The sequence below is a fragment of the Lissotriton helveticus genome, chromosome 2_1 (genome assembly GCF_964261635.1).
Source record: "Lissotriton helveticus chromosome 2_1, aLisHel1.1, whole genome shotgun sequence".
Classification (NCBI taxonomy): domain Eukaryota; kingdom Metazoa; phylum Chordata; class Amphibia; order Caudata; family Salamandridae; genus Lissotriton; species Lissotriton helveticus.
Genome location: NC_136059.1, coordinates 947,679,486 through 947,704,319, shown reverse-complemented (window position 1 = coordinate 947,704,319; position 24,834 = coordinate 947,679,486). Strand labels below are relative to the sequence as shown.

The window sequence follows — 24,834 nt, the reverse complement described above, 5'->3', positions numbered from 1 at the left end:
ACTATATATGTTATGAAAAATGCAATGTGCCTGGTCTCGGGTTTAAAGCTGTTTTTTTATTACACAGCGAATCAGAAGCTTATGACTAATCATCAAGCTTCCATGATTTATTCAACCATTTCACAATGTTTTTTTGGTTAAACAGATGCGAGGTCTAAACACAAACTTTAACAGAAAATATTACTGTCATTCAGTGAAAAACAATTGTATCATTCAATGAAAAACAATTCAAACAACATTTCAAACATTTCAAATTGCAACGTAAACAATACTTGTTTTTAAACAATGTAAAGAAAAACAAGTTGGTGGGGTACACCAGTGAAATTTTTAACACAGTCCTGTTAGCTGAATTTCTTTTAGCTATTTAGGACTGGAGTCACCATAGGCTTTGTATTTATTAAACTAAAGTCCCTTTAACCTAGGACAAATATTTAACGCCTTTGGTGAATAGAAGGGATGGATCCTTTGGGAAAGCCGACGCGTTTCCAAACCCGGTCCATAAGTTTGCGGGTTTTTCCTCAGGGCTACCTGGGTACCTGTGTGTTCCAGCGCTTCGGTTTCTTCGAATGTCAGGGAAGAATGGTTTTCAGACTTGAAGGAAGGCTTGTGATGCAGCTCGGTTTCACTTGATCATCTATCTTGGGTTCTACACCGCTTTTTAAGACGCCGTCATGTTAATGGTGATGCAGCTCCATTATTTAAATCGTCAACCTCAGGACTTTTCTCCTGCTTAGAGCAATTTTGTTTGTTTCTGCTATGCTTCCTGCTGCTGCCGATAAACCAGACACACTATTTTGCCAGGTTGTATCATGCCTAGATCCTGCACGCCCAACACTGTCAACCACGGATGAACAAACTTTCTCCTTGGCTTCAATGACTGCTTTCAAACTGGAAGCCAAAAGATTCCTAATGAACAGATTCTAGGCTGCTCCAGCTCAAAGTCATTGATCCTACAACCATTGTACCATCATTTGATGCGGCTCTTCTTAACCTCATTGTGTAGCCCTCCTTCGTAGCCCGCTTAATACCCGTTTATGGTATTTCATCTCCTTAATTAATTTGTCTTGTAATTATGCGATTATTCTTATTTTGTATTCTTACTTGATGTCGATATTGCATCTAGCGCTCTATATCAAACTTTGTAAATAAAATAAATAATAAACCACTGGACGTCCTTTCATCTAATGGTTAACCATTCCACCCGAAGAACAGACGCAAGGTGACATGGTGCATTCAAAAACACATGAATGAATAAATGATCATTCAATCACACAGGCATTGAATAGATGACATGCATAGCACTAGAGGCCATATTGGGATCGATATTTTGACTGATGGTGTGGAAACATTGCATTTCTTACTGTCTGTTACCTGGTGAAGTTAATCTTAGTTAAAGATGTGCCTGCTATTCATCATATTTCTTATATTACGTCACACAGCAAGCTTAGGTTTGCAAGAGACCATGAATTTATAGGACTTCAGAGAAGTGTCCTGCGGTATGAAATAATATTTGAAGCTGACCAAAAGCTAACATGGTTTCGGTTTGCTACAGACAATGTCCCCGAAGGAAACATGAGTAATGTGTGTGCTTGTAAAGGATCGGCTATATGTGCTCCCGAACATTTGGTTACATATTAAAAGGAAATACCTTCAAGAGCAAGAGGGGTGAGAAGAAAGCAAGAGGGGTGAGAAGAAAGCAAGATAAGTGATTCGCAACATTTTAGGGATATCACTTTGCAATTTAGCTTTCTTCAAATAATCTTTGTCACAAGGCTTTGTGCCCCTGGTCCTCCACCTCTAAGCCAGGCCTTGAGTGTTCATCTAATACACCTGATGGAAGGGGGGCCAGGCGGAGCGATCCCACACATACCGGATATGCGTCACTGGAACAGCTCTCTTGTCCCTGCGCGTGGAAAAGCTTCAAGGAGATTAAGTTCTCCCGCTAAGAGCCAGGTTTACCCACCTGCTCGCTCGAGGCGGTACAAAAGGTACGGTCTTTAGGCGCCTTTGGCAGCATCAATCGTTGCATTTCAACAACAATAAGCTCCTAATGCATTGGGGATTACGCCTTAATAAAACGCAGCCCTCCTCCATGCTGATTGGTGGGGTTTAGTGGAATACACAGCTTTTAGGTAAGGCTGGAATGAAATGCACGACACCTCATTCAGGAAAGCTGTGATATTTAGATAGATTTAATACCGGTTTTAAATCGAAAAACAAACAAGAATTGTGCAATGTTTCTACAAAGTGAGGCGCGGCCGGCATGTAATCGTGCCCTGAAGGGATCCGGAAGCCTGCGATAGGAATAAACCTTTTAGCGCAAGCTTTGAAGTTCTTTGTATGTGTCCCTACCGGGGGAGGGATGGTGGACACGGATATTTTAAGGGGGAAGCAAGGGTTTGGAAAGATTAAAAAAAAAACGGGGCTGCAGAAGCCAGAGCAAGTACGAGTTCATTTAAAAACAAAGTCCGGATTAGACAAGACCTCCTACTTCATGAAGGTATGTTATGTCAACATGATAATGTTTTCGACACTCTGTACAGTAACACGCCACTAATGCTAGATTTCCCATTACACCGCTACTTGAACAAACATTTAAATAGTTCAGAACACTAAGAAAGTGGACTATTAAATACCTGTAAATGCCACAGACAATAACTCACATTTTTTACAAGACTGCTTAAGAATTAAGCGCAGTTGTTGATATTATTGTAATTCCAATCGTTTGGTGAATAAATATTAAACTTTATTGTAGTATCTTATAGTGCTCTAATATCTGCAAATATAGACTGTATTCCTTAAGAAAAGAGCAAGAATCACATTTGGGGTCACTCTAACGACCTACAAAGAACAACCCAAAGACACCGCTATACTATTAATGGCAATGAATGGATCCAGTCCCACTGATGATCTATCCATATTAGAACCTTCAGTCAGTTCTGGTCAGCTCCTGAGTTAGAGGCTCAGCACTTCTAATTCTGGTTTTGTGGCTAGCGATATGTTAAGATCTTAAAAAGTTGAGAAAAACAACTTCATTAGGTCCAAGATGGAATGGCTACTGGAGTACAGGAAAACAACACTTCATTCCACACCTATTCATGGGTTCAAAGGCAGAAACATGAGCCTGTCTAATATAATGTCTGTCTTGCAATATAGATAATAATAGGGGCGTCTCACATGAAATAATGCTAGTTTGAGGTCTCCAAGAATGTAGTGCAATTGTCTATCTGAATAATGGAGGCCCATCAGTCTTCACAAGCTACACCATAAACCTGTTTAGAGCCTAAGACGTGAACTTCTGGTCCTCGCACTACTTTCAGTATGAGAAGGCCACTTCCTCTACCAGTAAAAGAACGATTGGTGCAGCAGCATCAAAGATTCTCGAACTGCATCAAACATAAAGGGAAGCAGTGATATTGCTTCCGGAGCTGAAATCTTGGATCTCTAGTGTGAATGGTGACGTTACCACGTGAGGGAAACAGCCATTACTGCGCGGCTGTTTCTAGGCATGCCATTACGACACATGCTCCATTACAACACGTAGCCTTTACTACGAAATTCGTTGTATAGGTATGTATGGTAAAGGCTTATGTGCGTGGAAACAGCTGCGTTGGTAGGCAATCCACGTCGTTAGAGGAAAAGGAGAGACTTTTTCACTTCCTCTCAACAACGTGCACTGCCCTTCAGACTGCATGAGGAGAGAGGTAATAATTTAGGGGTTTGGGTTAAAAGGGGCAGGAGGACCAGGGTGGGGGGAGCATATTCTTTGAAATAGCATGCGTGGTAAAGGTTTGCATTATAATAGCTTTTGCATTGTAATGCATGCGTGGTAAAAACATGCGTTATAATGGAATGCAATGTAACTTTATACATTCCCATGTGAACTTCGGTCTCTATCTTACACATCGGCCATCCGTTGAAGTCATTGGTTCCAGCAGTGAGAGGACTGAGCTTTTCCATATCCACATCTCTACTGACCAGGCACTCTTCGCAGTAGGGCAAACACTTGGAGAGGGGCCATATTAATTTCCAATGCTGTCCTTTCCATATGGAATTCTTTCTTGAGCAGGAAAATGATCCCCTTCACAAGGATGAATTTTCTGGCAGAGTGGGAGAAGGACAGACAACTTTATCACCCACCACCTACAAACCACGTCTGCTCCCCTGATGAGCAGGAGTGGGCTATTAAGCAATGCTCTTATTTCCAAAGGGAGCTGAACATCTACTCCACAAACTCTACCCTGGAATATGGTTACTATAGATGAGCATTGGAGGCCACACCTGCCATGACAAGACTGTACTATGCAATATAATCGCTGTCCCTAAACACATGGAGGTGGTGGATATACCCAAGCCTACATCTAGTATTCAAAGTGACAAAAGCTGAGGCAGGTATTGGCATTACCTGAGCATAAAGCAGTGCCCAGCCATGAAGACTGTCTCTCAACCAGTGCTGGCTGTACATGAGCATCAGAGACTAATGTTGACATAAAACCTAACTACCTAGGAATGTGACACTGCATGTACCATCTGAATCAGTGCCTGTATATGACTAGTCTATATAGGTATGGGAAGATGTAACTAGCAAATGGAGCGATAACAAGGCTTATGAACCGCTACTCGGGTTGAGAATTCTGGTTTGTTGCTCTTTTATGTCTATACATTGATGCACCTTTACATCATTGCAGTGGCTGGGCATGTGACTATGCAACTACCACACCTGATATATTTGGAATGCATAAAGGCATGCAAGGCTTTTTGTGAGCACTAAATGCATCTTTTAGCCAATGTGTCAGGAACTATAGATGTAGATGTCTTTACAAGAATCAGATCGAAACCGCCACAGCAACTAATTGTCTGACCTACGATAGAAAGATGAAAAATAATTGGCACTGGAGATCCACTAGACTCTCTTGTACCATCTACTTGTGATGCAGTACACCACAACCAGCCTCACAGATCTAACTTCTGGTGGGTGATGATCTTGCTGGCAGCATTTTGCTGTGTGCAGGGGTAGAGCTACTGAGTACAAACCTAGAGGAAGAAGTATGTCTTTAATCAACACTAGAGCATCATGAAATGTGTTTCAAGTCTCACGTGTGCTGGTAAAACTTTCAGGCAGACAAGCCTTGCGTATGTAAAACTACAGCCACATTTTATTTGTATTTGGCTGGCTGAATGAATGATGAATAGGTTCTGATCAGCTACAAAAGGAGGATCTTAGTGAGGTAGCCAGCAGCACAACCAGATAAAGCTTTATCCACCAGACACAGCCTTAAATGTGTCCTTCTTTTTAATCGAAAGCTAGTAGAGGAGACTGCAGTGAAGGGGTGATGTGAGCATGGCTTTCACACAATAAAGCAGCCATAATGCACAGAGAGACTGAAATAAGAAAATGTATTTTGGGGTAATCCAGCGATGGTGGTATTGCAATAATAGATCCATGACATTGAGATAGAAAGCATCCATGTTATTTCTATGGCAGATTAAGGAGTGAGAGGACACCTAAAAGATGTCAGAGATAGTACAGTACATTCTTGGAGACCATTTAAATTCTGGAAAAAAACGCAGAGTCCGTTTCAAACAATACCCCCTGGTTGCAAATCTCTAGTACTAAATTGAGAGGAGGGTTCAGGAGTCAGGTTAGATGAAAGGTATAGGCATTCAGTAGAGAACCTACATATTCTCTCCGTTTAGGGAAAACAATTGCACTTCATCCAAGTCTGGACAATCTTGAGGAAATTAATCCCTGATTGGGTAGTCCTGCTCTTTCATTCAAATAGAGATTGATTGGCCTATTGTCCAAATACAGATAATAGTCACCTTTGTCAGTTTCCGGGAAGTTGGCTACGGAGGGCATGTAGACTCCTAAGAGGTAAGGGGAAACAGCTCACCCATGTGCCATTTTACAGTTCATTAAAGTGGCTTTAGACGACAAGGAACCACATTTTAACTTCCTGGAGGCGTATGGATTGGAAAGATTTGAGGCAAGCAAAAGCACTTGCTGCATTCAAGCAAACAAAGACAGCTAGAATGACACTCTGATCAATAGTATAGAAAAGCACAGAGAGGTACAACAATCGTAAGTACACACACTTGGTTACTGTCTAGGAAATAGAGAGCACAGTTTTTGTCCACTCAGGCTGGCGAAATCCTGTCTGGAAGTCATTTAGCATGCTGTTGCAAAAGAGCACTTAGTTAGGGGCAGACCACATACTCCAATACTTTAGCCACACAAGAGCGATAGGATGCATTATAAATGTCTGCATTTGAGTTTTTAAAAGTAGAGTAAGTATTGCTTTCTTAAGATTTCGTGGTACTTCACATGCTGCAAGGAAGGTATTGTAGGCTTGGTTAAGAGGTAGCAAATACAAGCAGAACCCCGCTGATCACCTTTTCATTACAGATGGCTTTGGTTGGACAGGATTATTTGAAAGCAGGCAGGCAATAGCTACAGTGAAAACTGTTATGAAGACAAGGAGAAGAGTTCTAGCTGTTGAAGCATTTTCACTCATGAGAAGTCAGTGAGTGGAGTTATTAGTGTGATGTTTAACTCAGATGGATTATATTTTGTTTTTCAAATGAAAATCACTAATTTAGTGCAGAAGTTGATAGAAAAACAAGAGCTCTTTGAGATGAGGTAGTCATTTCTCTGTAGATGGGGAAAGATTTGAGGGTTAATTTTATACCCCTTGTATGAGGGAACAATTATGGGCTTTTTTGACCATAGAGCAGGAAGCTTGGAGCACTGAGAGTGGATCAGGCAGACTATTTGATCTTCAAGAGACGGATCCTTTTTTTTTTTTTTGAGAGCCTTTATTGTTACGTCAAGTAAATACAAGCATGGGCCTACAACCACCCCGGTCGGCCACTAGTCAAGTCAGAAGTACAGCAATCAATGTAGAAAAGTACAGCAGCCCGAAAGGCGGGGTCTAATAAATGTCCAGGATATACTTCGTATTCAAGCGTAGTGTGCAAGATTCAGGATTCGAGAAGGTTCATTTTACAATAAAGAAAAACTCAGAATCAATGCCATACGGTCATACATGGTCCTACAATATCAAGCATGAAGCAGGAAATCCGCAAATAGTGCAAATATGTTTGAAGTATTGGGGGTAAGGCATACGAGTCAGGATGAATGTAAAAACAAACACGTTTCGTAGCAAAGCTGTACCCCACCCCTCAAAACGAGACACACTGTAGGAAACATGAAAAACGACGACACCAAAAAGGAAGAAAGACAAAGGGCCATAGAAACAAAGAAAGGACAAATTAACAAACCCCATCCCCCTACCCCCCACCCTGCATCCCTGCAGAAGGCTACGGCCTATCCCCCCCCAGCAGCGTGCCTGTCGCCCTAATTAAGAGACCCAAAATATAGAAAAAGAGAAAAAGAAGGAAAAGAGGAAAAATGCGGGGAAGGGCCCTCGATCTGGCCATCCGGCCCCCCCCCCACCACCACGCACAGTAAACATCCTAAAAGCAAGAGCAGAATAGCCATGGAAAACATCAATCACCGTTAGCCCAATCAATAACAGCCCTGCCGGGTGTCCCCCAAATCACCGCCAGCCAACAATAAGTTTCACTATGTCATAGACGGTCTCACCCCTGGCCTTTTTTATCAGTAGTAACAACATACATCCACTTATCAATCAGCATACACAGCAGCGTGGAGGGTCCAAGTGACCCGGGCGGACCGGGCCGTGTTATTACTCCATGGGACTTCAGCCACCAAAACCCAGCCGAATATGTATGGCGGAAATCCGTCTGTGTCAGTATCGACCCCGAAAACCTCCACCAGTCCAAACACAATCTCACCAGCCGGGGAAAGAGAGTCACACCATCCGGTAAGCGCTGAATCGCCGCCGGGGCAGCCCAAATCATAGATCGACGTTGTTTCCCCAGCCGTCGAAGAGATAAGTGCCCCGACGAGTCACTCACATGTACAACAGATCCGCCCAAAGCGATCCCATGAACCGGGTCTTCCAGCGTCTCCACGAACATAGGCGTAGTTGGAGCACTCATCGCTGACGCAGAGGCGGGCACATCGGCGCTCCCTTGAGATCGAACTATGCCCGTGTGGAACGGTGGGACAACAATGGCGGCCATCCTTCTTCCCAGATCCAGGGCATCTCGGATCAGGGTGGTATGCAGGGTTGTTAGCGCAGCCAGTGTATCTCTGGACGTGGGCCTGTCTCGTGTCGCCAGACCCCAGGACTCTCCCGCACAGCAGCTTCTCTGCCTGGATGTGGTCTGCGTAAGAGGGTGCCATCCGCCATCTTAGCTGATCCGGCCTCGTACTTCTCCACCTCACCTCGGGACCGGGCCCCACACCAGGGCACAACAGGATTCACCACGAGGACCTCGCAGGTCAAGGCAGGCTTCCCAGCGAAGGGTCACCAAAAGGCTAAACAAAATCCCCGCCGCTCCCTGGGAGCCGCCCACCGATTCCGGGAGAAGTCATTAGTCATGCCCGGACACAACACTGGAAAGGGGGCCAAGTATCGTGCACTCCCCTCGACCCTGCTTTGCCGCACATCCCACAAGGCACTCCGCTAGATGGACTGGGTCGGCACTGTCACCATCGGCCCAGCAGATCTCCAGCGCCCTCCGGCCGACTCCTCACCTCCACCAGAGGCCGCTGTTGTCGCAGTCGCGGCCGACTTCCCTCCTAACTCGACACCCCGGTCCCAGCTCTGTGAAGGCCGCAAAACAGTCAGGGACATTGCCACGGGTCTGCCGTACGTAAAAGCCTCAGGAGCAAACGGTCAGTGAAAGTTGTCCTTCGCCTACTTAAATATGCCGTTACGGCTCAGGATAGTCGCCAGGATGTATGCGCGGGGTGAGAAGGCTCACGGAGCCGAGCGGCTATGCAGCCATCTTGGTCGACGGCTTGGCTCCTCCCTCTGAAGAGACGGATCCTTGATCCAGTGCTGTCCAGAGACATGCATGGGTTTTTCAAGATCCAGCTCATCAAGAATTTGGATGTTGAATAGAGGGGTTGATAGTCATAGTGAGAATTTCTGGAATTGAGTGGATTGACTGTCTAGCTAGTTCACTAAACACCATAGAAATCATTCATGTAATGTAAAAAATATTTATAGGAGTGGGGTGAAATATAAATTACTTTTTAATTAGGATCTGATCCTTCTTCAGCACAAGAAAATAGCAAAACTAGAAACTCTCCCATACTTCTGAGTTCAGAACTCGTTTGATGGCTTCTCTGGAAATTAAAACTTGCACCTCTTGCCACAGAATGGAAAGCTGTTCCCCTGAGATGTGCTCTGATGTAGGAAATGGTTGGCAGGGCAGAAATAAAGGATAAGATTAAAGGGTAGGTGTTGGAAAACGAGGCAGCATCTGTGAGGCCTGCACAAATAACATGACTACATTTGTCCTTCACTGGGAACGAAACACCCAATTGTAGCGCCTGACTCTCAGAGGGTAGCTTTGCAGAGCAGTCTGAGGCTTACTCAAGGGAGGTGGTGTGGGCTAGTAATCGCCATTTGTAGGTGCGCGAAAATAACACTCATTAATTGATTGTCCAGTCTGTACTTTGCTTTATAAAAGTAAGAGTACATTTATTAAACACACACACTACTCAATACTATGCACCAATTTACAAATATACATAAGCTGTTGGAATTACTTTGGGACATTGCATAACATCTCCACCCCTCCCGCGGGGGGGTCTAGTACCACCAATTGCATGTATGCACATCCTCTTGCCCCCCCAATGCAATTAGTTGAATATAACCTGGAGTGAGGGCCCTGCGCACTGCCACCATCCCAGCGGCGTCCCCCCCCCCCATTACCTCAACAAGCATTAAACAGGGGTACACCTGCCTTGGTGATACATGACCCTGACTGAGCATCTCCTACTGACCATAAAGTATGCACCTCTACATATTAAGGGCTAACAGTCTGGGTTCTTCACCTAAGTGCAGCAGCAAGAATACATGTTAACGCACACTTTAGAATGACAGTACTCCTCCCATTGGGATATCATTAAAAATGCATTGCAATTACAGCCCCTAAAGGCATCACAGGTTAAATCACAGGATTACTGTCTATACAGCCAGGCACCGTAGCAGGAATGTCTGACAACATAACCCCACTATGATTATGACATCACCTTACACCAGTAATTCTCTTTACACATGTGATCTTCAGTCCCTTCAAATGCCAAAAACCATTAGTAAAAGCCTTTCTGTGCAATTACACCTCTTCACCTCCAGGGGATGTCCTTTTCAGACATCCTCAACTCAAATCTTTATCCCTTGGAGTACTTTTCACAACATCCCCAGCTGTAGAACAAAGGTTCCAGCTCAAGAGATGTTTATATGCTGGGTGAGTTCTTGAAGGGGTTATTCTGTTAGGTCCCTCAGACACTGAGAATGGGACTTTTCATCTTCGTGCTGGGGGAGACTACGTTGCTCCTGCAGCCCCCCCGGCACCTTTACACTCATGTGGTGGTGACCCCGTACTCCTGGGGCCACCACAAGCAAGGAACACGATGTTTGCCCTTGCAGGCCGGTCCTGGCCTGCAAGGTATTGTGGGCTTGTTTCCATACTTGATGTGCGGCTGCTTCTTGGGCCTCGTTGGGGGGCCCGGTCCCACCCGGACCCCCTGGTGAGGAAATGCGCCTCTGGAAGCCCATCCCCAGCCACACTGCCCATTTTCGGGGCGCAGCTTCTCATGAACCCCACTTGCCTTCTGGTTGGAGGGCAGCCTGGGGAGCCCACCCCCGGCTGCCCCCGCCGGCTCCCCGCAAGGCCAGCTCCCTCGTGTGCTGTCGCAGGAGCCGGGTGTGCACTTCTGGTCTGCCCGCGGTGCCAGCAGTCCCGTCGGGACCTCGGGGGAGTGCAGCGACACTCCCCCAGGCTTCTCCTCATCGTCGGGGCCCGGGTCCTGGGCCCCTGGATATCTTCGGGGGGGAGGGGTGCGATGGTGCTCCCCCCTCCTCCACCTTCGAAGGGGGCCAGGGTGGGCTCCTGGCCCCCGGTTGGGCATTTCCGCGGGGAGCGCGACGGCGCTCCCCGTCTTGACTTTGGAGCCCGGGGTTGAGATCCCGGGCCCCCTCCAGTCCTCTTCGTGGGAAAGGGGGGCGCAACGGTGCCTCCCACCCCCTCACACGGGGCCTGGAGTTGGGCTCCCGGGCCCCTCCTCCTCACACTCTTCAAGGGGAGCGCGAGGGCGCTCCCCGGCTTAGTGTTCAGCGGGGGCTAGGGTGGGCTCCTGGCACCCCATGGGGGCAGCTTCATGGGTTGCGCGATGGCACGGGAAACATCCTTTACAACTAAACTTTTACCACGCAGTGCTATTACAACGCAGGTTTTACAACGAAAACCATTACAACGCATTGCGCTGGGGGGCGCTCCAGGATAGGGAATAGATTTAATTTACTATCCAACACCTTCCCTAGTGTCCACGGGGACTGGAGTTGGAATAGTAAATTAAACTATTCACTATCCAGCACCCCAAAGCGCTATGCGTTGTAAAGGTTTGCGTTGTAAAACCTGCGTTATAATAGCACTGCGTGGTAAAAGTTTCGTTATAAAGGAAGCCTTGTTTCACCCTGGAGATACCCAGAAAGGGACCATCTCACAGGGAAAACCAGGACGGGTTCCCCAGCGGTCTACAGCGCCAGGACACTCGGGTAGAGTAACAGTGCGCTTTACAAGTATCCCACTGCGTTGTAACAGCATGCGTGGTAAAAGCATGCGTTGTAACGTCATACATCCGATGGCACACCCCGGCTTTACTTCTTTGGGGGGCAGCCCCCGGGACCTGACCCACACCGGGGGCCCATTACAGACCGGCAGCGGAGCCCTAACACAAGCTTTGTCGCTGGTCTCATTAAAGGTCAAAGGTCGCCTACCTTCCAGGGGCCATATCTCAGCCCCTGGGGGTCCGATCTTCTCTATAGTCGGCTGTTCTTGCCCCCCCCCCACCCCAGCCACTGGGAGCACTCTACTTCACCCTCAGGGTCTCCAAGAGGGTCCCATTCTGCAGGGAGCTGTCTTCCCTGGCTCCCTGCGCCAGCCTTTTGCCTTTCTCCTCTCCTGCCCCACTCTTCTGCTTGCGCAGGGGACCAGGCGACTGCTCACTGGTCCTGGACTCTTCTCTTGGCGCTGTTCAGATTCCTGGGACAGTCAGGGGGTGCTCCTTCCAACTGCCCATTGCACCAGGCTCCAGCACTTTCTACCTCTGCAGACCACACCCCAGAGAGAGCTCCTCTTCCTGTGCGAGTACTTTTTAAAAGTTGAGTAGGGGGCTGGCAGGAAGTCTCTGTGTGTCCTATCAAACAGCGACACCTCACTTCCACGCCCCTGCTCCCTCCTTCTTGTCCAGCCTCTGGGTGTTCAAAATGGAGTTGTCTAGTGTTTCTGGCCACATGGGCCCCCCTTCCCCCAGTGCTGCCTTCACTTTGATTCAGCTTGGTGCCTGGCACCCAGCGACAGCAGTTGATGGATTGGCTTGTAGCTCCACCTATTTTATCTCCTTGGAGGGAAGATCTTCGCTCTGAGAAGAAAGGTCATTAATCTAATCTGCCAGGGCCAGACCCCAGCCAGGGAGTCAGAGAAATATGGCATTTCTGGGCGACCCAAAAGCAGTACAAATAGGGATTTGGACTCTGCAGAATACTTCTTTTCACATCTGCTACACAGGCCTTTAGTGCATGTCTGGAATCTGTAGGCCTTTTGGAAGTTACTCTAGCCATGGGTTCCACCTCCTCATAAGGGAATAATGAAGTGAAGAACACCGTAAAACACACTGACTTTCACTGGCATGTTTCCTTACAGTGAGTAAAAGCCTATTCCATATCACCACCCAAGTTTGCATAAGTCCTGCCACACTATTCACTCTGTAGCTGCTCCTGGACTGCGCACGCTAGGAATCTCCCCTACGTAGCCCATACACATGTGCACATGTGTCTGCATGTAACCAGCGCGGTGCCCCATACTCCAGATGCTGCGCAGTGGCCTAGTCAAGCCAGGGGGACACCAGTAAAATCTCCATGCAGTCTCCTTCATTATGAGTTCACTGTGGACGAGTCCCAAATTATGAGGCTCTCCCACAGTAAAAGCTCAACAATTAGGTGCTCAAAAAGTGAAAAATCCGGGCGGCCCCTAGTGTCAGAACCACCTTCTAACAGTAGGGCATACCCATGCTTAATGATTTCAGGGACCCATCTGTTGGACCTGATGGACCACCACATGGGAGAAAATGATGGATCCTGCCTACCACAGGTTTGTTATGTTCCTCAAATGGCAATCTAAAGCAGCTTGGTGGCTACTGCTGCACGGGAGGGGACTGAAAAGACTGATGCCCTTGTAGCCATGCATGTTGCCTGCCATATCAACGATCCTAGGCTTGAAAAGACTGGGTGATTGCAGCAGTGGCTGGGGAGTCGAACTTTGCCTATAAGCCCTAGAGTACCCTTAGAATTTCCTAAACTGGTGAAGAAACTGGCATGGAGTGGAAAAGTTAGGCAGAGTGCTGAAGCTCTAATTGTTTCCTTTTGAGGTTGGGGAGAACTTTGAACAGAGGGGGTAGGAGCTCTTGGTAACAGTCAGATGAAATTTCCCAGAGGTCCGTACGCCTGGAAGCCTAAAACTGGCACAACTCTATAGGAATATTGGTGCATTCCAAATAGAAGTTAGCAGCAAACAGATATAAATCTATGGGTGAAGATTTACTACTTTTTTCCCGGAATCGGACCCGTGGTATCCTTCTACTGTGGTATCAAACAGCTTTATTTGCCCCATTGAAAGTATTCTCTTCCTTTTTCATAGAAATCTGATAAAAAGCGCTATTCAGTTTCTTTCCTCTTTTATTTTCTATGTTCACCATGTTTTGGTTCTGGATTCAACTCCTTCAGATAAGAGTCGGCCATAATGGTGGTTTCTGCCAGGCTTTCGGGGTCCAAGGGGGGCACCAGAGAGACCTGTGGCCCATCTTCCCAGACAGTTTCGGTTATAGATTTGATTCAGAAATGTTCATAATAAGAACATCGAAACGTTCAACACAGCTTGCAACATAAATCGTTAAAATTATACATAAACTGTTATGCTGTTTTAACAATTGCATTTTTGAAACTTGAGATAGATATTGAAACAACTAAATATTTACGAATGAGTTACTGATTAACTTCTTAAACTTACCAGAAGGATTTTGGAGTAATGCCACAACAAGTGACGATTGACTGTGGCGAAAGAAAGACTTCAGTTGAATCTTGTGCTAAAAAATAAAGATGTAAATGTTTTTAAAATTGTGATTTCGGGCAAATCTTAATTTCATCTATACATTTCTTTCAGCTGCACAATATATAATAGATCGATGTATTATGTATAATCAATTGTAAGGCAACGATAACAACACCCAGGTGTTTCTTTGCAGTGTGCCTTTCAAAGGAAAGGTGAAATTAGCACATGACAACGGGTGTTTTAAATGTTCGTAGCTGAAATTTGATCGATTTAGAAGCGAACAAAACATACACCTGTTATAAGAATGCCCCAGATTTCAGGGTTGTCAATGTATTAAAAGTTTATGAAAAATGTATCTAGAAATGTATATTATATATAAACCATGAGAAAAAGATGATATATAAATACATTTTAATCAATGCAGTGAGACAATAATAAGAACATTTCGCAACAAACTTCAAAACTAGAAAAAGAGGTCAGATTCAAGGGAAGGGGTGACGTGACCGCTATCACTGCCAAGACCTTCAGTACCCGTTCGTGTGCTTATGAATGTATTAAGGACGAATAACGCCTTCAGTTTTAAAACAACAATATCACAAAATGCCAAGAAACTGGGAATACTATCACAGGATCAGATCTCAAGCACTTTGTTTTTGACTATGGCATCGTATACCAACGTCATCCGCTTGACACAAACAGATCTAATACATCTTTGAAGGAGCGGGAACTCTTGTGGTTGTGCATATGTATGCGTACTCTTCCTTGCTTTCATTTTTTCCAAAAGTTAGTAATGTTCATATTTAATGTTAGGCTCAAGAAAACACCACAGGCCTTTATCTTCTACATGATCAATTATTTAAAAAACTTTAGAGATGGGTGAATCTCAGTCCTGGTAAAAAAATTAATCATCTGTACAACTATTGGAAGTTTCCCTAAGACAACAACATTATCATCTTGCCTAATTATAAAAGAGGACAGCGTAACGATGCAACTGCTTACTGGAGTATTAGCCTCATCCAATTCCAATTCCAAATCCAAAAATTCTTTATTTCGGCCGCATGGGCCATAAAAGATGCAGTAAAATACAGTACATAAATACACAGTAAAATGGAATGCATATATTACAGAATATTTCCATATAAAAAGGCTAGAGGGTCTGCATGAGGTAAGGAAACACAGTGGCACCAGTTCAGGGGGACATTTTCTTCCTTATTAACCAAGCTGCCATTAGGAATTTTGATACCGCAAAGACAATGTGTCCCAGGGTATTGGTTTTCATAACCCTGTATGCTTGTAGGTATTCCCGAAAACCCAGGTTTCGGCACAGCGGTGCAATCCAACGCTTCCTGGGATTCTGGTATGCGTGGCAAACAAACATTATGTGCAGATCATCTTCGTTCTTGGTTTTACAACAAGGACAGAATTTGTCACCCCCAGTGAGCCATTTGTGGGTAAATACTTTGGTGGGGAGTGTGCCAAACCTCCATTGCAGGAACAATTTCCTCGCCAAAAGAGGAAAAATAAAATCCATAAAAGGTTCAAAGAGGTAAGAATTTTTGGACTCCATAAAACGACTCGTCAGGGTGCCGGTGCTATGAGCATTGTCCATGTCAGCCAAATTTTTGTTTTTGTACAGCTGGGCAAGAGTTTTGCGTGTGATCCTTTGACAACCCTGAACTGGATCATCCCAGAGGTCTGGCAAGTTCAAACTGGACAATTCTGATTTAATAAAAGCCAGCCAGGGGATTTTGTTACTGACATTCAGCCTCAGTACATGGATAAGGTCCTGTCTATAGTGATACAGTTCCTCAGTGGACCATATCCGATGCCAGAACTTCACGGGTTTGGATAAAAGATCTTCAGCGATGGAGTGTAGGCCCAAATCCAATCTTAGGGGGAGGAGTGGCGTTCCCTGCGGGAGAGCAAGTAGGCGTCTCAAGAATGTATTTTCCACCGCTAACAATGCCTTCCCTGCTTTGTAACCCCACAGCTCGCTGCCATACATGGCTGCTGCCTTCGCTTGAGTTCTATAGGTTTCAAGGGCCGGGCTTACAGGCTTAAAGGTGGATTTATTTGCCACCTTCAGGAGTGCGCCCGCTAGCTGGGATAGCTTCAGCCTTGATCTCGCTATCTGGCAGTCCCAGGCCAGGTTTTCTTGTAATGTTACCCCCAGATAGACAAAGGTCGAGACCCTCTCAAGACTAACTTCCCCCAGTTTTGGGTTGGGTCTGGTTCTGGCAGGGGGATTGAAGATCATAAACTTAGTTTTTTCTGTGTTGACCTCCAACCCGTGTTGCCGACAGAAAAGGCCAAAACCATTTACAATCCTCTGGATCCCCATGGGGGATTTGGAAAGCAGGAGGGTATCATCAGCAAACATGATTGCCGGAACCCTCCTGCCTGCCAAAACCGGGGCGTCATTGTCCTCGACAGTGTCAAGATGTTGAATGACACTGTTAATGAAGAGGCAGAAGAGGGTTGGCGCCAGGACACAGCCCTGTCTGACTCCTCTAAGGACAGGGAATTTGCCTGAGAGCTTACCATCCCTCCCACACCTTACTTGGGCATAGTTGTTCTCGTGGAGCCTGATGATAGTACTAAGAAGGTGTGGGGGCACTCCTAGCTTCTGCAAAACCTCCCAAAGTTTCCCTCTAGGGACTAGGTCAAAGGCTGACCTCAGATCCACGAAGACCATGTACAGTCTTCCACCCTCTATGGTGACAGTCTTCCAATATAGGAGAAGAAGGCGGAAGATCTGATCCATGGTCGACGTGTTCTTTCTGAAGCCAGCCTGAAGGGGGGTCATGATGTCATTTTCCTCCACCCAGTCCAGGAGGTGATTAAGGATGAGGCGCGCAAAGAGCTTTTGGTGGACATCTATTAGGCTAATGGGCCTGTAGTTGGCGGGGAGCAGAGTAGATCCCTTCTTGTGGATCGGAACAATCTCTGCCCCCAGCCACGACTTGGGGATTGACATACCTCCTAAGATGGCATTAAAAAGAATAAGGAGGTATGGGCCCCAGATGTCCAGATGGTGCCTAAACAAATCCCCAGGTAGCCTATCTAGGCCCGGCGCCTTCCCCGCTGATAGTTGCTTCAGGGCTGCCTCCACTTCCCCCAGGGATAGTTCCAATTCACGGTCCTGTATGCCACAAGGTGCATCCAGAGCTGTGACAGGACAAGGATTGGTATCTTGATAAAGTTCCCCGAAATGGGCCTCCCAAACCTCGGGGGCAATATTGGGTTCTACTGCATTTTTGAGTTCCCCTGTGCCATTATTAACAAGGGCCCAGAATTTACGGGAGTCCCTAACTTTTAGGGCATCACAAAGATCATGCCAGTGGTTCCAGTCCCACTCGGTCCTGGCAGACGCCATCACTGTTTTATATTGTTTCCTATGGGCACGCACCTTGGCCTTGTTTGACCCCTCTTTTATTGCAGCAATGAGCTCAGACTTTGCTGCCCTACAAGAGGAGGTATACCAGGTGGGAACATGGGTCTTTTTCTTTCTATTTGGCACCAGCGGGTGGAATACCTCAGCCAAATCTCTTACAAGACCCTGGTGGATATCACCCAGTTTCTCATTGTATTCCGGGGTTCTTGGTGCGTTTAGCAGTGCATCCACCTCCATAAACCTTGGGATTGCCAACCCGTATAGTTTGCTAATGGCCTCTTCTGAGCTCACAAGTTTTCCCCACTTAACCCGTCGCCTGCTGGTTGTAAGAACCAAATCCCCCTCCTCTCCCCCTAAGTTTTCTATCACTGTTCCCGCTACATGGGGAGGCCGCTGGATATTTAAACACAGGGCATTATGATCGCTATCTGACCTGTTTATTACCCTGAAATCGTGGACTTTAGGCCAGAGTGAGATATCCACCATGATGTAATCTAGCCTCGACTCATGACCCCTCCTATTAAAAGTGCACACTGAGGGAGTATCGGAGATGGTGCGCCCATTACAAGCCCTCAGTGCGTAGTTCAGGGTAAGGGACATAAGTTGTATTACAAGGGGGGACCAGGCTTTAGGATATGGGGAGGACGAGGGTGGGACTCCCCAGTGGTCATCTTCAGCCGTGAGGGCACCCTCCGACATGCCCTCAAGGGGTTCAAAGTGGCAGTTGAAGTCTCCTCCAAGCACCACCTTGAGGTCTCCCGGCAGCTGCCCCAAGAAGGAGGAGAGGTCGTTTAGGGTGGGGGATTCGTCAGGCGCGGCAACCGGTCGAGAGTAGACATTCACAATGGCCCATGATGGTTTGCCAGGCCATGTGAGCCGAACACACTGGATGTCCTGCGAGGACGTAAGTACCTGTTCCGCCTGACATCCGGTGTGACTCGCAATCCAGATTGCCAGCCCGCCCGACGGCCTCCCCCTCCCCCCCCATTTGGCAGGAATCTCAAATACATCAAACCCATTCCTGATTACAGTGTCCCGCGCCCACGTTTCTTGAAGGAGGAGGATGTCGCTACTGGCCAGTAAATGGTCCCACTCCGGTGTGCCTTCCTTGTTTGCAATACCCGCTACATTCCACGAAACAATTCTCAGGCCCTGATCTATGGGTAGAGCGCCTTGACCTACAGTGGGGGATTGCATAGGGACGGTGGGTGGCTGAATTCCTGGCACGATGGTAGGTGGACCAGCCAGCTCGTCCCCCCCGGGTTGCAGGATGTGGCCAGCCCCGGTGTTGTGAGAAGTCCCCTGTAAGCCCAGACTGTCACCGCTGTTAGGTGGTCGGTCACTAGCGTTAACCTGCGGGGCGTATTCTATTACGGGGGCTACAGTCATTCCCACCCGACTTTGCGCTTTAACTTTAGCATTAACCTGGGAACCAGGTTCAGCTACAGGGGCTCTGCTCTCTCCCACCCCCCTGCGAACCTCATCTACCATCTTTCCCGAGCCAGACGAGGTGTCACTGATTTGTAGTCAGTCGACCTGGTCTAGGCAGGAGAATCTATTGTGATGAATAAAGTTTGCCTGGGCATGTGGAAGGTGGTGCCTTGGTCTGTATCGTGAACCATCCACAGCAAAGCCCACTCTAGTCCACCCCTTCTCCCCCCTTGCCTCTGTACTACTTGCATTTGGGTAGAAGTACGAGAGGGGGACTAATTCTATGTTGGACTTGTCAGGCCTAGCAAGCCAATTAGAAATATAGTTGGCTACGTGGGGGCTTTTAAAACTTATGATGATACAATCCCCAGCCCTATTCTTTGGGGTGTGACCAATCCAGGGGATCCTCCTAGCCATCAGGACCTCGCCTTTCAGGTTAGGAGGCAGCGGCCTGTTGATGCTAAGCCAGCTTATCACCTTGTTGCGTAACGAGTCTTGGGGCTCCCTCATATCACCAGTTAACTCAGGTACTCCCACCATGATTACCGTGTAAGGGACCGCTTCTGGAGGCAGGTTGACCACCCTACGCCTATCACTTTGGGGAGCGGGACCATCAGTAGAGCCATTTGTAGGGATCACAGCTCCCCCAGTCTGTGGCGCTGGAAGTTGCTTTGATCTCCTTGGGGCCGGAACAGGGGGCCTGGGAACCGAGGGCAACAAAGGGGGCGCCTGAGGAACAGGCGCACCGTCCGTGCCTAGCAGCACCGCATTAGCGCCCTGTGACGGTGTAACGGACCGCAGGCTATTCACCAGGGAGGCCCGGGGGACTGGAGGGGGGTTAGTCACATTTCTGTCTGTCCCAGGGCTTTTCCTTAGATGACTGCTTTCCAGGGCCTTCAATCTGGACTCTATGGCGTCCAGTTTAGCTGCAATGGGGGTTAACAAGTTCCTCATAATATCAGTGAGTGTGTTAACTAATGAGTCAGTGCTAGTAGAAGTGGAAGTTGCCCCACCAAAAATAAAAGGGCCCGTGTGCAAGGGTAGGGAAGCAGGAGCTGGAGAGCCCGTGCGAATCGGCCTGGACCCTGATAGGTTGAGGTCAGGAGAGGCAGAAATGTCTATGCTGTCGGACTGGTTTAGCTCTACTGTGTCCACTTTGGCCCTCTTTGCCTTCTTTGCTTTCCTGGACCTTTTCCTTTTAGGGGGGTGTTCTACTAGGCTGCCTACATCATCTATGGGCAAGTCGGCCTGACCTGCATCTTGCAGGACTGTTCCCCTGCTTTCCGGAATGGTAGTATGGTCAGAGATCCCAGATAGCCGGGAAGAGTTCCTGTCCCTCTGCGTCAAGGGAGTTCTTAACTGCTGAAGGACCGACTCAATCGTCTGGTCAATGCTGTCCAGTAGTGACATGTGGGTGGCATCCAGTGTGATCGGTGTACTCGCGTCTGTAGAAAAGGTATCCCCCTGATCCAGAAACACACTTTCCGGGCCCATCTCAAGGTGGGCCTCAGGGATTGACGAGCATATACTAGCTAGGTTACTCGTCTTTGGGAAAAATTTATCCAGAGTGCTTATACCTTGTTGGGCAGACTTGCTTCGTGAGGTTCTGGTCGCCATGATGGAGTATGTAAGGGGAGCTAAAGAAAGCCCGGGGCGTCAGAGGGGTGGCCCGGTCCGGTCTCTGCCGGCCTCTAACGGCCTAGAACGGCCCGCTCTTTGCCCGGTCTTCGCCCCGGTGACCGCCCCGCGCGCGTCCCGCGATGCGCGTGGGCGAGTTCACCTAAGTATGACAGGGGGGCGTGGCACTGGGAGGGGGCGCGGCGCGGCGGGAAGAGGAACCAGCTGACGATGACCAATGGAATGCTGGTCCTCGCAGTCCCGCTCGCCTGCGCCTCTCACCTCCACTGCGGCCGGACTCTCAGGCGGTGTCTCCCCAGGCAAGCAGACGTTGGCTCCCAGCCAGGACAGTGGCGAGCAGGTCAGCAGGGCAAATACTCCACACGAGCGGCACCCGCGGAGCGGGGGCCGCGAGGAGTTAAGTAGTGGCTCAGGCGGGGGGGCGCGGCACTGGGAGGGGGCGCGGCGCGGCGGGAAGAGGAACCAGCTGACGATGACCAATGGAATGCTGGTCCTCGCAGTCCCGCTCGCCTGCGCCTCTCACCTCCACTGCGGCCGGACTCTCAGGCGGTGTCTCCCCAGGCAAGCAGACGTTGGCTCCCAGCCAGGACAGTGGCGAGCAGGTCAGCAGGGCAAATACTCCACACGAGCGGCACCCGCGGAGCGGGGGCCGCGAGGAGTTAAGTAGTGGCTCAGGCGGGGGGGCGCGGCACTGGGAGGGGGCGCGGCGCGGCGGGAAGAGGAACCAGCTGACGATGACCAATGGAATGCTGGTCCTCGCAGTCCCGCTCGCCTGCGCCTCTCACCTCCACTGCGGCCGGACTCTCAGGCGGTGTCTCCCCAGGCAAGCAGACGTTGGCTCCCAGCCAGGACAGTGGCGAGCAGGTCAGCAGGGCAAATACTCCACACGAGCGGCTCCCGCGGAGCGGGGGCCGCGAGGAGTTAAGTAGTGGCTCAGGCGGGGGGGCGCGGCACTGGGAGGGGGCGCGGCGCGGCGGGAAGAGGAACCAGCTGACGATGACCAATGGAATGCTGGTCCTCGCAGTCCCGCTCGCCTGCGCCTCTCACCTCCACCGCGGCCGGACTCTCAGGCGGTGTCTCCCCAGGCAAGCAGACGTTGGCTCCCAGCCAGGACAGTGGCGAGCAGGTCAGCAGGGCAAATACTCCACACGAGCGGCACCCGCGGAGCGGGGGCCGCGAGGAGTTAAGTAGTGGCTCAGGCGGGGGGGCGCGGCACTGGGAGGGGGCGCAGCGCGGCGGGAAGAGGAACCAGCTGACGATGACCAATGGAATGCTGGTCCTCGCAGTCCCGCTCGCCTGCGCCTCTCACCTCCACTGCGGCCGGACTCTCAGGCGGTGTCTCCCCAGGCAAGCAGACGTTGGCTCCCAGCCAGGACAGTGGCGAGCAGGTCAGCAGGGCAAATACTCCACACGAGCGGCACCCGCGGAGCGGGGGCCGCGAGGAGTTAAGTAGTGGCTCAGGCGGGGGGGCGCGGCACTGGGAGGGGGCGCGGCGCGGCGGGAAGAGGAACCAGCTGACGATGACCAATGGAATGCTGGTCCTCGCAGTCCCGCTCGCCTGCGCCTCTCACCTCCACTGCGGCCGGACTCTCAGGCGGTGTCTCCCCAGGCAAGCAGACGTTGGCTCCCAGCCAGGACAGTGGCGAGCAGGTCAGCAGGGCAAATACTCCACACGAGCGGCACCCGCGGAGCGGGGGCCGCGAGGAGTTAAGTAGTGGCTCAGGCGGGGGGGCGCGGCACTGGGAGGGGGCGCGGCGCGGCGGGAAGAGGAACCAGCTGACGATGACCAATGGAATGCTGGTCCTCGCAGTCCCGCTCGCCTGCGCCTCTCACCTCCACTGCGGCCGGACTCTCAGGCGGTGTCTCCCCAGGCAAGCAGACGTTGGCTCCCAGCCAGGACAGTGGCGAGCAGGTCAGCAGGGCAAATACTCCACACGAGCGGCACCCCACAATCACAAGCGGGCTTCTTGGCGAAAGGGCAGCGTGCTGTTAACCACAGGAATTAGTGTCCTTGGCAGCCTTTCCAGTCTGAAATGGTGCTCAAGCCCGTTACCGCGGCGCGGGTCGCCGCGTAGAATTTTTTCAAACAAAGCCCTTGCGCTCAGGCGGGCACACGACGTTGTCCTTCACTATCATAGTGTTCTCTGCCTCGTCGCAGCTCGCTTTCAGAAGTCTACTCCGTCCTACTAAGGAAACACTGGCCGTAATCAACGGAAAAGACACTGAGCCTACTAAAGGTATATCACTGAGCTCGCCTAAAGAACTGCATAAACCAGCATGCAACACGACAAGCAATAACTAAGTCACGCCCACTAAAGGCGGTTCCCATTAAATTGAAGTGAAAACGAACATTTGGGTGATGCTATTTTCAGTGCCTGGTTCTGTGGCTCATGAATAAGAGGCGCGAATGCCTCGAAACGCGTCGAGCATGTGCAGAATATAGGAGGACCAAGAGCGAGCTGCGACGAGGCAGAGAACACTATGATAGTGAAGGACAACGTCGTGTGCCCGCCTGAGCGCAAGGGCTTTGTTTGAAAAAAATAAATAAAAAAAAATATATATATATATATATATATATATATATATATATATATATTACCTACTGGCGGTCGCCAGTAGGTATATATAGTTAGGATTGGCTACCATAGGAAATCCGCAACATTCTATTGGGAATAACTCTGGCGCCGGTTGAGGAATTTGTGTGTAATTTTCCAAAATGTTGGCCAGCTCTGCTGCGCTCCTTCACTGAAAGTTTCGGGGGGATTCGTGAAGTGGGGGCTGAGAAAAAAGGGGGGTCCCAAAACGTGTTTTCCCCATGTTAATTTCCATAGGACGGTCTGACAAGTCTTCAGCCCGAACCGCTGAACGGAATTACGCAAACTTTGCAAAATTGTAGGCACTGGTACGCAGATGTGCCTCTGCTATATTTGGTGAAAATCCCTCCAGTAGTTCCTGAGAAAATCAAAAGAGAAAAAATATATATATCTATAGCAGCTTACGTGTAAGCTTACTGTAAGCTTACCTTTCCGAGCATGAGCTGCATTCTGATTGGCTGCCAATGTCTGTCAACACTCCAAACCAGAAAGTGTTGGCAGCCATCTTGTGCCTCAGTAGACTGAGGCACAGGAAAGCAGAAAAACAAACTTGTAGAACTCAAAAAGGGGGCAGGGTAGAAGCAACCTGACCCCCTAGACCTGCTCAGGGGGTCCCACAAGGACCCCCAAGGCAAAAAAAAAATTTGTTTTCAAAATTCAAATTCTTCATCCAAGAAGTGTTGCCAGCCATCTTGGGACCAATATACATGATAGCACCTCATTAAAAAGAATTGTAGTTAGAAGAGTGTAGAGATGACAGGATACCGGTAAGTAGTAAATCCTTTATTAAGTGTGAAACACCTGACACCAAAGGTACGTCTGACCGCAAGTGCCAGAGGCGAGCAACTGTCAAACCTAACTGTCAGCCTGCCGGTGATCAGGTAGAACACCCTGACGTCATAGTGCACCGGCAGGCAGCGCGTGCAGAGAACATGCTGCGCGTGCAATAAGGACAAGGCAACAGTTATATAAACACTACACATCTCCCTTCCTAAACAACTAGGGAGCCTATGGATAACATGAGTGGTTGCAGAAGGGAAAAGAAGAACCCGCAGCTAATCACACACGTAATCTTGTAATTTAGCTGGAGGCTTAACTACTCTTCCATATCGGCTTACACTGGGTTCATCCTCACAAATGACGTCCTGTGACGCGACATCTTCATAAACAGAATCATCGGAATCTGACCCAATATCACTGTTGATCAGACACCTGTACTTCTCTACTGTTACCTTGCTCTGACCACAACTGCCGTCTTCCAACCGTGATGTATCTGAATTGTCCCCACTCTCAGAAAACACCTCGTATGTACCTAAAGATACAACGTTGGTACCCTCTGGTCGAGACTCCTCAGCTCCAACACGGTCCAGAATCCAATCGTAGTCCTGAGAACAGGAAACTTCATTGTCTTCCATAACAGATTTGTAATCACACTCTCCACCTCCCTCCTTGCATAAGGACAAAGCAGAAAAATGCCATGACTTTCCATCGCTTAAAAGGGCTGAATTACAAAACACTTTTTTCACTTCCATTGGTTGAGAGTATTGTCTTTTTCCCTTACTGGTG

The 24,834-nt window shown here is 48.8% G+C and overlaps 1 protein-coding gene across 2 annotated transcripts in view; it reads right to left on the bottom strand.

The window, feature by feature from the left end:
• Window positions 1-24,834, bottom strand: part of FANCC (FA complementation group C) — a 1,254,769-nt gene that overhangs the window by 215,095 nt on the left and 1,014,840 nt on the right. For both annotated transcript variants that reach the window (XM_078675695.1, XM_078675696.1), the window contains one exon: window positions 14,170-14,245. In XM_078675695.1, coding sequence (XP_078531821.1) covers window positions 14,170-14,245 — 76 coding nt within the window. The remainder of the gene's footprint in view (window positions 1-14,169; window positions 14,246-24,834) is intronic.